The 13,865-nt window shown below is 29.9% G+C and overlaps 2 protein-coding genes across 2 annotated transcripts; both read left to right on the plus strand.

The window, feature by feature from the left end:
* Positions 1-1,878: 1,878 nt before the first annotated feature.
* Positions 1,879-2,526, plus strand: LOC145822097 (uncharacterized). The gene has a single exon (XM_082918686.1). It carries the CDS (start codon positions 1,879-1,881, stop codon positions 2,524-2,526), a length of 648 nt encoding a protein of 215 aa, XP_082774812.1.
* Positions 2,527-11,818: 9,292 nt separating this feature from the next.
* On the plus strand, positions 11,819-13,136 carry LOC114301181 (protein PHOSPHATE-INDUCED 1). Its single transcript, XM_028246105.2, has one exon. It carries the CDS (start codon positions 12,021-12,023, stop codon positions 12,966-12,968), a length of 948 nt encoding a protein of 315 aa, XP_028101906.1. The 5' UTR covers positions 11,819-12,020; the 3' UTR covers positions 12,969-13,136.
* The last annotated feature ends 729 nt before the right edge of the window (positions 13,137-13,865 follow it).

The raw sequence follows: 13,865 nt of genomic DNA on the forward strand, positions 1-13,865 counted from the left end.
ATTCCTTGATCTTTTCTTGTTGTGGGAGTCTAAAGTACGCTATGTGGGCGTATTCGACATGATAAGTGTTATTCTTGGTAAATGATCAACTGAGTTGTTTAGACATTGACCTTGCTCATTAGACTGTGGATAGAATGCTTTACTAGTAGTATAAAAATTTGCTCCTTGTAAGATTCAATGCGCTAGTTGGGCGCATCAAAAATGAACGCAAATTGGTCACCAAAATATCTTTAGAGAGGTTATTGCGCAAAAGGTATTGATCTTGAATCACTTCATGTGAGGCACACATGGAGGATTTCGTTGTATATGCTTATCGCAAGATGTGCTGATAAGGCTTATGTTTGGAATCTAGAATTGCGCAAGCTGTGGTCATGTTTTTTAGATCGATCACTTATTTGTTGTGAGATTATGGGATGTTGACACTATTATGGTTTATGTCATAATGATTAGCAGATGATGATATCAGCAGGCAAGATTGGCTCACTCACACGAGCAATTGCCCTTGGCGCTTGGGAGTGAGCAAGGATAAGACTAGTGGTTTATTTTTTATTTGGAGTCAAAAGAGGCTTAAATTATCCACTATGCATGTCGCCTTGGTTTCAACCCAGATGAGGTCATGTTAAGGACCAAACATGGATGTTAGCACCTACTTTCCATGTTGTGCCTGTTATGATTAGCCAGATGCGAGATCTCATTTGGCGCCTGGAAGGCGAGCAAATAGAGAATTCGGGTTAGGCGCTAGAAAGCGACTAAACTAATATCTGTACGGTGTATCGAGTATGACGTAACTCTTTTGGAAGAGTTACTCCACCATAACATGTATTCATACTATATGTGCTTAGCGACTGAGTAATGAGGTGAGAGAATATATCCTTATTTCCTCACCGTGTGAGTCTTACATGTCATTATTGACATGACTTTCATTTATGTACCCTTTTATGACTTTTGACTATGTCATAAGGTAAAGGGTTAATGTTCTGCTACTTTGATATGTTGCCTGCGGTCATGTATGATTCGGCCTTAAGGGACATCACTGGGAAAACGGTCAATCCTAAACTAAATGGCATGAGGGCAAAGGGAAGATCATCTAGTATTACACCACTGTTGTATATTCACTATTGGCAACTCACATCGCTCTGTATGAGAAGCGGATTGAGTATGAATATATTGCAAGAATTGAGAGGGTCAAACATGCTCTTTTTTACGGATTAGAGATGTTTTTTTTTTAGACCGGTGTAATTAGATGGGTCTGGGGTATATGAGACACTATTTCTGTTCTTTTTGGATTGATGTCTCTATACTGGCTCATTTTGAGTTTCTAGTATAGAGCTCCCACATGCAGGTATTCTCAGCAGTCGCACGGTGCATTGGCTAGTATGAGATTGTTCATTTATTGGGGAGATTGAGATAGAGATGTGGCAATGTCATGCCAACTCATGTGCGAGTGGGAGATGTTAGAAATTGGGCGCCCATGTGGCATGACCTTTTGAACCTTTTGAACCTTAACCATGTAAGTTTGAATTTTAATTCAAAACTTATTTGGATAACCATTCAGGATATCTATATCTATCATATCAATAGATATGGATAGATGGATAGATATATATTGGTGGTTATATATCTAATTATATATTTTAGATAATGTATTGATATATCAGATAAGTATATCAGATACGTTATGTGGTTTTTACCCGTAACATTTTTTCCTAGACTCTCTCTCTGACTCTCTCCCATTAAATAACGATCAAGCCATTTTGCACTGTGATTTGTGTGGGTGATACTCATTTTGTAGTATCACTCCACTGCTGGGTTCGTTGTTCAGATTCTGGAAGCACGTGATTTACCCGCGAGGTTCTATCACCTAAAGGTATGATCTAAATGTTTTTCCCGCTGCGTTATAATACTTTACAATTCACAATTGGTTTCACGGAGGCTATGGTTAAAGCTAAAGAAATGACAAGTGAATTGGGAATTGAACCTACATTTGTTAAAAAGCGCATCATTTCTAGAAAGAAACAATTTGATGGGAATGTTAGTGGAGAGATGACCCAGTCGGCTGAAGAATCATTTAGAGTTGGTTACTTCCTTTATTTTGTTGATCAAGCCGTTTGTTCACTCAAAAATAGGTTCGAACAATTCAAAGTATATGAGGCATACTTTGGCTTTTTGTTTGACTTGAAAAAGTGCAGCGATGAATCGTTGAAGGCGGGGTGTGTGAACCTTGAAGAATTTTTAAAACATTGTGAGATTTCCGATATTGATGGAAGAGATTTATTGATGGAGCTAAAAGTCTTGAAAGAGAGATTGCCAAAAAAAGTCAATAAGCCAATTGAAATGCTCAATCGTCTGCAGTTGATGGCAAATTGTATCCCAAATTCATGGGTTGCTTACAGGATACTTTTGACTATTCCAGTTACAGTTGCATCGGGGATAAGAAGCTTTTCAAAGTTAAAAATCGTTCGAAAATTACCTTCGATCAACCATGTCACAAGAAAGATTGAATGGATTAGCATTGTTATCCATTGAAAATGATTTTGCAAAAAAACTAGATTATGCAAGTATGATTGATTTATTTGCTTCTAAAAATGCAAGAAGAGCGAGGATCAAGTGATACATGTTAGTTGTTATAATGTAATGTTAAGTATTTTTTGTGATTTTAATACAAATCTTTTGTCCTTTACCTTAATTATTTTTTTCATTCAATAAAAAAAATGTGAAGGGTCCCAGAAATTTAGTAGTTGATTATTGGCTTTGGGCCCCGAAAATCTCAAGACCAGGCCTGTTTATGTCATACTATATATATATATATATATTTCACATAAAAAAAGGGACATAATATTCAAGACCTAACCATTATGGGATGCTTTAGGAAGTAGAAGTAAATCCTTTGCACGAACTTGTTTCTAAACAATTAATCTTTAAAATAAGATGAAAAAAAAAAAGAAAAAAAAAAAAGGAGATTGAATATATATGTGTATATAATAGCTGTATTTATTCATTATCCATGATGAGCTTACTAACTTGGTGGCATCCCACAAGGCTATGCTTGCATTTTCGGAATCACATTTAATGGGTAAGATGCTTTAAAATGAGGCTATGTTTGCATTTTCGGAATCACAATTAATGTTTAATATGCTTTAAAATGAAGACAGTTAGGGTGAAAGGGAGCAAGCTATATACATACAGATTGCTACGATATTCCTTCTGTCTCCTAATTCTCTCATGCATCACTTGTGACTCCAACTATACATGTTATGTTATCGCATCATAACTTGTCACATTTTTATATTATAGTTTACAATTTTATTATCTACATTGTAGTGACGTGAGTATTGAAACTCATTATATCAATATTACCTTGGCACGTAAATATGATATAGTGGTGTTTTGAAAAATTGATAAAAAAAAAATTTTAAAAAATTAATTTTTTGGATTTTTTGTGGCTTTTTAACTTTTTGGTATAAAAAAATAAAGAGGTGATATGAACCAAAAAACTAACTTTTTTGGTGCTTTAAGTTTAGTAGTATTGTTTTATTGACTATGGGCTTTTCTTTTCTTTTCTTTTCTTTTCTTTTTACCCACCAAGTGGCTTGTTTCTTGTCCAATATGGTGGATTGAACTATCTAATTTGGTTGGTGAAGCTCATCACGAGCCTCATTTTGATGACTTTAATTCATTTATTTTGTATGTGTTTTGGTATGAAGTATATCATTAAAAATCTATAAATGAATAATAGATTCAAACGTCATGCAAAATTTAAAGATGAATAATTCAATGAGAAATGTAAAACATTTCAAAAATAAAATTACAAAATTCACCGTTAATAATGTGATAGTGAGATTGGATTATAAATTATTAAGTTTTAAACCAATCAAAATTAATTCACAACATTGCTAATAAATTTAGAGACCATTGCGGGAGTCTCAAACATTTTCTTAATTCAACCGCAAGACTATGAGTTGATTTAATAGATGAGGTGAGTGATGTTTTGTTTCTTTGATCCAATAATGACTGATAAACATATGGACATGCAAATACAGCATTTGCATATTCAGACATTACTGAGACAATAAAAAATAAAAAATAAATTAAAAAAAATAAAAGTCAAAAGTTGCTGTATGTATATATAATTGAACGTAAATCTTATTGCAAACTAATAGATGAAGTTTGAATTATACAGGTTAAGCTTAGATTCAAAAGGGCTAACTCGTGGGCGACGATTGACTACACAAAACATAAGAAAAAGTTGAATTTAATTGGTAATAAAAATGGGTAAAGCAATGTCTGGAAGTCATGGAACAAAGCAGCTATATTCTAGCTGCCAAACATCGTCCATCAGACACGTCTGTTCTGTTGGGGGAGGATTAGGCCATTGCAAGTGGACGCATGATCACACATTACATTACATTACCCTTAATTATTGTATATTTGTTTTAATTTAATTTAATTAATAATATTTATTTAAAAAATTAGAAAAAATCAAATTCAAGAAAGAATATTTAAATTGCATGTCAACCCGCCAACCCCCCTAAATCACTTTGATGGTCATGAATGGATTACCTTATTTAGATATACCTTATTTAGATGTATCTAAATAATAAAATATTTATGAAAAAAATATTTTAAAAACTCAATAAATACATAAAAATATGAAATATATACTGATTTTTTGTACTTTTTTTGTATTTTTGATATTTAGTGAATTTTTTTAAAAAAAAATTTACTAATATTATGCATTTTAAATGTATTTATGTTAGGTGTGCCTAAAAATTAAAAAAAAATTACCTAAAATATTAAAAAAATTCAATAAAAATTAAAAAAAAAGGAAAAAATGTCAAAAATAAAATTTTCCAAAACGTAAATTTTGAAAATAAAAACCAAACATTATAAATAATTTTTAAGCATGAATGGTCCATTTTTTTCACCAATTATAAACTGTGTGTATTATTCATACATCTAAAGAAGTATGATACTAATAAGCTTTCGCCTGTGAAAAAAAAATTAGTCTAATTTTTTGACTTTTGAATTATTTTAGTTTGAATAAAAAAATTTATTTAAAATAATTTTTAGTTTTTTTGTAATTTTATAAATAAACAAAATCAAATAATTATAATTTGAAATCAAATTACTTCTCCAATAAAGCCTAAATTGAAATGATTATTCTCGACATTCACAAAAGTATAAAGGCACGAAGTCACATTCAAAATTCAAATGATAACGTGGTGTTTTTGGAAATCGGTGAAAAATTGATTTTTGACTTTTTAATTAAAAAAAAATTAACTTTTTAGATGGTGACTTAAGTAAAAAAAACTAAGGCTGTGTTTGGTTGTGATTTCAAATCACAATTCTACATCTTAATTCAAGCATTGTGTTTGGTTGTGATTCTCAAATGCTGTTTTGAGAACTCTGCACAGAGCATCTGTGTTACTCTGCAATATCAGACGTATTGTTCCTTTTTTTTTTTTGAAATTTATGCCTTGGGGATGTCCACCTGGAAGACCACCCGGATGTCCACCCGGATGTCCTTGGGGACGTCCACCCGGATGTCCTCTGAATTCCAGTTTTTTTTTTTTTTTTTTTTTTTTTTTTTTGCAATTGATTTACATAATCGGGAAAAATATTTTCTGAAATTTTTTAAATTTTTTATGTGCTTTAAAATAATTTTGAGTTGTATGTTTAGTTATGAGTTGTAAATTTTTGTATCACATATCAATTGTCACATCAACAATTCCCCACTCAAATCAAACCTCTTTTCCAAAATTATTTTCAAAACTCTTTACCAAACAAATTTTCTACACTCAAATCATAATTCTACAACACACAAACTCAAAATACAACTCATACTCTCAAATCACATTTACAAAACACAACCAAACGCAGGCTAATTTTTTCTCGTTAAAAGAAACTAAAAGCTAACTTTTTGTTAATTTACCAAAGTAAGCCAATGAGCTGTAATTACGATTGACGCTTAGCCAGGAGTTAAGGGTGAGGTGGACGTACGGTGGAGAAAGCTGACGCCTTCCGGTTGGCTTTGCTCCTAATCTCAATTTTAAGGAGAAATTATTGGTCGATCTTAGGTACGGTAGAGAAAGTTGAGATTAAACTGCCCCAGTTCTTAATTTTTATTAAGTCTTATTAAAGATAAATTTTGATAAAATTATTATTAAAAATAATTTTTTTGTGATAATTTTTTATATATGACACTAAAATTTGATAAATAGTAACTTTTTTTGTCATAATTTTTATAAATTATCGATAAAACTTATAATTAGTGAATTTTTTATGACAAATCTTTCTCATAAAACCTATTAAATAATAAGTCCACTTATTAAAACTTACACATAAATAACTCATATAATTTTATATTAGATGATTAAAGAATTAATAGTGTTACGTGTATAAATTAGTGTATTAATTAATGTACCAATACTAGTTATAATATTATTATTAACTCAATTTATTATATAAATTAAAAATACTAAAAATTTTTTAAATTATGTTACATTATCAATTAATATATTAATTAATGAATAATATTATATGTATTAAATATAACATTATTCCTAAAGAGTAAGAGAAAATATGAAAAATAGAAAGAGACATGATGAATTGTAATTAATAAGGAGTAAAACCATGGGAGGCCTATTGAGCACCAATTAATTTTTTGTGGCCTTGGAACATTAGTTTACATTATTTAGTGAGAGATTTTTACTCAATTAATTCTTAAAATAAGACAAAATTAGTAGATCTCATTATTTTAACTAATAAATATTAAATTAGAACACCACATCAGCAGGACACGAGAGTAAAAAAATAATTTTCCCAATTTTAAGTGTTACATTTATCACATTTCTATATTATATTATATTTTATTATTTTAGAATGTTTTGAGAATGTAGTTAAAAGTTGGTTTTTTTTTTTATTACTTTTTTTGACTTTTTATTAAATAATATGTAAAAAATGTGAGAGATGATATGACCAAAAATAAGTTAAAAGTTAGGACATAACTTTTAATTCATTTCCCAAAAGAGGTCTTTATTTATATTATATTTAATATTGACATAATATTAATGTAATGAATTTTGCCACTTTATTTATGGGTTTTTTTTTATTTTTTTTTATTTTTTATAAATCCCATTTAGATTTGTTCTAATCTAATAAGTCCACCAAAGAAAATTAAAACATAGTTAGTCCCATGTATTTATACTTTTATTTTATGAGGTCTTTTTTTATTTATTTATATTGTTTGTTATTATACCCTTATCTATATTATTGATATGTATTATATAGAAAAAGAATATACACATTTCCTTTTTGTTGCTACCTCTATTTTAATAGTTACCATTATTCATGTTTTTCTTTTTGATTAGTTTCATTCAGATTTGTGGTATTGTTTCATTGTGCTAGGGTTTAGAAGTTTTATTTTGCACATGATGGTGAAATAATATTATGTTCCTCCATTGTTGCGGTGAAGTTTTGTGTTTTTCCATTGTCACTTTGTGTTCGAAATTTTGTGTTTGTCCATTATTTGGTATTCAAAAATTTATGTTTATTCATTGTTATAAGTTGAAACTCTGTTTATATCCAGTCAATTTTGTTACAAATATATTATTCAAAAGTGGGTTTGGTTTGATTTGGATTGGTGGAATTGCATAAATTGTTAATGATAATGATAATGATAAAAATGATGATGAAGATGAGGATGTGAGTGATTTTTTATTTTTATTTTTAGAGTGATTGAGTTTTTTTTTTTTTTTTGAATTTCTAATTATATTATTGCCATTATTTCTTCTTCTTCTTCTTCTTCTTCTTCTTCTTTGTCAATCAGAGTGAATGTTCACATTTTACATTGTTCAAAAGTTTGAGAAATCAGTATTGGAATATAGATTTAGACATAATTATATATTTTGTAAGATTTGAATGTTCACATATTATTGGTTATTTGTTATTATACTTGTTGTTTGAATAATCATCTTTTGTTACCATTAAACAATTGAAATAATCTTTTTTTTTCTTCCAAATTTATTTCATGTTCCAATGTGAATGTTCACATTTTTATAAATTTAGTTTTTCTAAGATTAGTTCAAAATTCATAATTTGAGATTTTTTCCATGGAATGCGGGAGAGATTTTCTCCTTAGAAAAATGAAAAATTTTCTCCATGAAATAAGAAAAAGATTCTCTTTAAAATGAGAGAGAGATTTTTTTTTTCCATAAAATGGGAGAATATTTTTATGTATTATTAGTTTCAAAATAAAAATATGTACCAACAATTAAAAATTATGATTTGGTTATATTATATTAAACATGACTTAATGAAATACTTAAAAAGAATATGATTTAGATGGAATAAAACACTCAAAAAGAGAATTTATCAAAAAATAGTCCATTTTTATCCCTTTAATATCAAATTAAAAACAATGATAAAAGTAAATAATCATCATATTAAAACAAAGCGTAGAGTAGAGCGTAAGTTATTTAATTTATACTATTCAAATTTTTTGGTAAAAGTATAGTTTTTTATTTTCAATTTTAACTTAATTTTATTTTAATCTCTCATTTTTTAATTATAATTATTTAAATTCTAATTATATTAGAATTGATGTAGTTTTTATCTCCAAAAAAAAAAAAAAAAAAAAATCAACCAGTGAAAGATATAATATACAGTCACTTTTGGTACCAAGTTTCATAAAAACAAAATAGCATAATTTTGTTTAACAAAACATATATTACATTAGGCATTAGCTTTCTTCAAGTTTCAGATTAGACTAAAAGATATTGTTGGGTCCATAGGAGTTTATCATGGGTCCCATTTCGATAATTCAAATCGTTCAATATGTACAACTTGTCGAATACTATATGTTCGTAAAAACTCACGTTGATCGGATATTGAGAACTATATTTTTATTGGTACTATTTGGTACAGATTATAGGTTTTCTTATAATTTTTTATATTTATTTTGGGAATCTATAATCTGTTTAGTATAGTTTTAGATTACAGTTTATAACACAAAAACAATTAAAATAAATTGAATTTTTTATTTTTATTATTAATTTTTAATTTGAAAATAAAATTACACTGAATTTGTAAATTAAATTATTTTATTAAACACTGAGAATTAAATACTCTCCCATCCCAAAATAATAGTGTCTTTTGGAGAATTTAATTTTTTTTGTAGTACAATATTACACTTTAAAAATATTAATTTTTTAAAATTATCCTTTTTTTTTGGATAATATCAATTGTCATAATTGTACTTTTTGTATTGTTAATGAATTTAAAAGAATAACAAAATAAGAAATTTATGTTATTTTCGTTTTTAATTTTTAACAAAAAAACTAAGGTAGCGTTTGGAAAAGTTTTCTACACATAATTTGATAATAGAGTTATATTTTGAATTTGTGAGTTTTGAAATTATTATTTGAGTGTGAAAAATTTGTTTAACTATGAGTTTTGAATTGAGTTTAGAATAAATGATATGACATGTGAAATTTAATTCAAAAATTTACAATTAATAACTAAACACATAATCTAAAATCCTATTCAAAACTCATAAAAATTTTTTAAAAATTATAAAAATATTTTTTATTTAAAATATAAAAATAACAGGTGTCAAAAAAAATAAATACCGTTCCGATCAACTAGCCGAACGTCCAGAGAGACGACTAGATTAGTCAAATTTTTTCGTCTAAAAAGAAAATTTTAAAAGTGGGTATCAAATTATAATTTAAAAGCTCAAAATAAATATCATACTAAAATCAACAAGGAAAAATGTGTTTGGAAAATTTCTTTAAACACAACTTAATATTTTAAGATAATAAAAATAAAATAAAAAATTAATATTTTGAGGCGGAGAAAATGGTGGAGACGAGGGGATGAGAAATTTCACTTGCATTCACCTAGGATACCTTTATTTAAAAAAAAAAAAAATATTTTTCGCTTAAAAAACGCTGACTACTGCCATTTTTCCAATTCAGCTGGATTGTTTGTCCCCCCATCCTCATTCCCCACACCTCCCAATGCAGTCTCTCTCACACTTTGCTTTCGCTTTTTACAGTTGTTACAACTCAACACTGTCCAGCCTGTCGTTATTCCCCTAATTGCCCTTTTCCATTTGGGATACACTATAGCCTACGTTGAAGGACATTTTGGTCAATTAAAAGTAACCAACCGGTCCAAGAAGTTCGAACAACTGTACCGAAGAAGCTGTTATAATTTTTTTGTTTTTTGGCAAAGGAAAAGAAATGTAAACAACTCCCCATTCCACGCACACATTACAGAGATGTTGTCATGTGGCTAAACCACTTGCATATGCATATGCATATGATAGCATTGGTCTTGGCGGTGTTTGGCAACTTGCTTTTAGGTTTTTTTTTAAAAAAAATTTCACTACAAAACAAATATTTTACAAAATTAAAAAGAATCAATTCAAATAAAATATCACATCAAATCTTAAAATCATTTCACTTTTTCTCTTACAAATATAATATTCACCCACAAAAAAAACTCAACTATTTTCCAAACACAAAAAAAAAACTTCTCCAATAATATTTAACGATTAAAAAAACCTAACTTTCCAAACACCCACCTTGATGCATTGACTATGCTTTGAAAATTGATTATTTTAATTAATTTTTTATAAAAATATGTGTAAAAATTAAAAAGAGTTAATTGATAATTTATGATGATTTCTCTATTTTTTTATTATATATTTTTTATAATAAATTAATAAATAAAAAAATTACTTCTAAAAATAAACCTTTTGTGATTGTCATTGTATAAGATTACTCCAATGATTACTTAAATTTGTCATCAAATTTGAATTTAGTAAAAAATGGCTCATTTTTCTATTCCAATGGTTTCATTAAATAGGTATCAAATTTAGAATTTTACTTTTTTTTCATCAAACTGCAGATCAATATGACTTTCATCAAATCACTGTTTATAATCATTTGATTTTTAGTACCAAATGACCTCCCGAATGACCACCTCAAGGTAAAAATTTGTGAGAAGATTATACTTACCAGTCCATCCTTTGGTCATATGCCCAATTGACCCTCAGATGACCGCCTCAAGGTAAAAATTTGTGAGAAGATTATACTTACCAGTCCATCCTTTGGTCATATGCCCAATTGACCCTCAGATGACCGCCTCAAGGTAAAAGTTTGTGAAAATTTTATATTAACCGGTTGATTGACCGAACATCTACCAAAGTCGTCCGCCCGGTCAATCAATATTTTGATAAACCTTCAAAAATCCTCTCTTAGGCACTTAATATTAAATGAAATTTGTCTTCAAATTTAATAAAAAATTTGATAAATTGTTAAAAATGCTCTAAAATGATTTAATAACTAACGTAAAATCGTTTTATAAAAGAAAAGTAAATTATAAATATATTTTTTGAGATTTGAATAAAATACGAATTGCTCATTGTGGTTTTGAAAATTACATTTCACCATCTGAAGTATAATTCATCAAGTTAATTAAATTTTTTTAATAATATTAAAAATATATTTCAATTAATAATTTAGTTAATTTTATAATTATATAGAAGAGCAATTATAAATTTTATTTTTTTATATTAATTCTGTTAAATAAAATTTTTTAATAAAAATATATTTATAATTTTTTAAATCAGACAAATTATATTTAAAAAAAAAAACCTCATAAGTCCATTTGTAATTTAAAAAAATAAATAAAAAAATAAATTTGAAGTGCAGATATCCTTTTGAAAAGACGCGTCATGGAGGGTGCCGTTGGGTTTCTCTCGCTCTCTATCTATCCTCTGTTGCTAGCTAAGCAAGGAGTATTAAAGTTTTGGATCACAGCAACTACTTTTTATCTCTTTCTTTCTCAGCACCTTCACACTCCTACTCACACGTTAAACAAAATATTCAGAGGAGGCCTATATAAATACCCACCTCTACACACACCTCCATTCAAACCAACTCATCTACTCTTCTCTTTCTTCTCTCTTCCATTACCACAAAACCATTTTCTAATCTCTCTACATCACAAAAATGTCTTCTCTCATCCCACAACTCCTCCTTCTAATCTCTCTCTTCCAAATCTCTCTAGCAGCTAGAAAACTCACTGAGTTAGTCCAAAACCAACCCAGTACCCTCCTGGAATACCACAATGGTCCTCTTCTTTCCGGCAAAATCCCAATCAATCTCATCTGGTACGGCAATTTCAAGCCTTCCCAGAGAGCCATAGTATCTGATTTCATCACCTCCCTCTCCTCTTCCCCATCTCAGAGCAACCCCTCGGTCGCAGCCTGGTGGAGCACCACCGCCAAGTACTACCACCTCGCCGCCGCCAAATCCAAAAAACCCTCCTCCCTTTCACTCTCTCTGGGCAACCAAATTCTCGACGAGAGCTACTCTCTCGGAAAGTCGCTCACTCAGACACAGATCGAACAATTGGCGTCAAAGGGCGATCAGAAGAACGCCGTTAACGTTGTTTTGACGTCCTCGGACGTCACCGTTGACGGGTTTTGTATGAGTCGGTGTGGGACTCACGGGTCATTGAAGTCGAGTGAGCAAGTTAAGGGAAAGAATTACAAGTTCGCCTTTATCTGGGTTGGCAACTCGGAAACTCAGTGCCCGGGTCAATGCGCTTGGCCGTTCCACCAACCCATGTACGGACCACAGACCCCACCATTGGTCGCACCCAACAACGATGTGGGTCTAGACGGGATGGTCACCAACCTGGCTAGCCTATTGGCTGGGACCGCCACGAACCCATTTGGAAATGGCTACTACCAAGGGCCTGCCGATGCACCTCTGGAGGCTGCATCGGCTTGCCCTGGGGTCTATGCTAAGGGGGCTTATTCAGGGTACCCAGGGGACTTGTTGGTTGATGCTTCCACTGGTGCTAGCTACAATGCGCTTGGTGATAATGGGAGGAAGTACTTGCTTCCTGCTTTGTATGATCCTGCTACCTCGTCTTGTTCCACTTTGGTCTGAAAAAACATGGGATTGATTAAAAATAGGGGTGGTGTGTATATAGGAGATTGCCAAGGCTATATAGAAAAATAGTGTACTGATTCATTCATTCGTTCGTTTATTTGTTTGTTTTGGTTGCGAGAAGTTAGATGATATAACAGCAAATTACTTTGATTTGCTTTTTCATAAGATTTTGTCTGTTTGTGTATTGCCATTTTTGTTTTTTGTTTGGTTCTTTGAATTTTCATTTTTTGTGGTTTGATGAATTCTCGCAACTACCGGGCTGATGAACTGATCCAATGTGCACTGCAATCACTTGAGTCTTGAATGATGAAATTTTTTGTATTGATAATTCTGACGAAATATTTTCCTCACCCATGTTGTCATTGAATATTTGTCACTAGAAAGTGCACATTTGGCTAACATTTTGGGACTTAAAAAAAAAAAAAAAAAAAAAAAAAAAAAAAAGTACAAAAAGACAAAATAAATTATATAAGTCAATAAGATAAAATATAACTTTTTATTCATAATCATTATATTTTTTTTTACAAAAGGCAAAAAAGTCCCAAAATAAAAAGGGCAAATTACATATACCCCTCGAGATTTGGCTAAATTATAAATACCCCTGAAGTTTGAGAAATTACAAATTTCTCCCTGAATGCTATATTTGCATAACAAATTAGGGGTAATTTGTTATGAAATTTAAACATCAGGGGGCAAATTGTTATGAAAATACAAACCTCAGGGGGCGGGATGTAATTTCTAAAACCTCAAGGGGTATCTGTAATTTAGCCAAACCTCAAGAGAGGTATATGTAATTTGCCCAAATAAAAACCAAACAAAGGCTAAAAAAACCAAATTAAAAAGGTTCTAAGTTAAAAACGTTGGCTATATTAGCCACTGTCAAACGACCCCTAA

This window comes from Camellia sinensis, chromosome 3 (assembly GCF_055761805.1).
Source record: "Camellia sinensis isolate YWXY chromosome 3, ASM5576180v1, whole genome shotgun sequence".
NCBI classification, from domain to species: domain Eukaryota; kingdom Viridiplantae; phylum Streptophyta; class Magnoliopsida; order Ericales; family Theaceae; genus Camellia; species Camellia sinensis.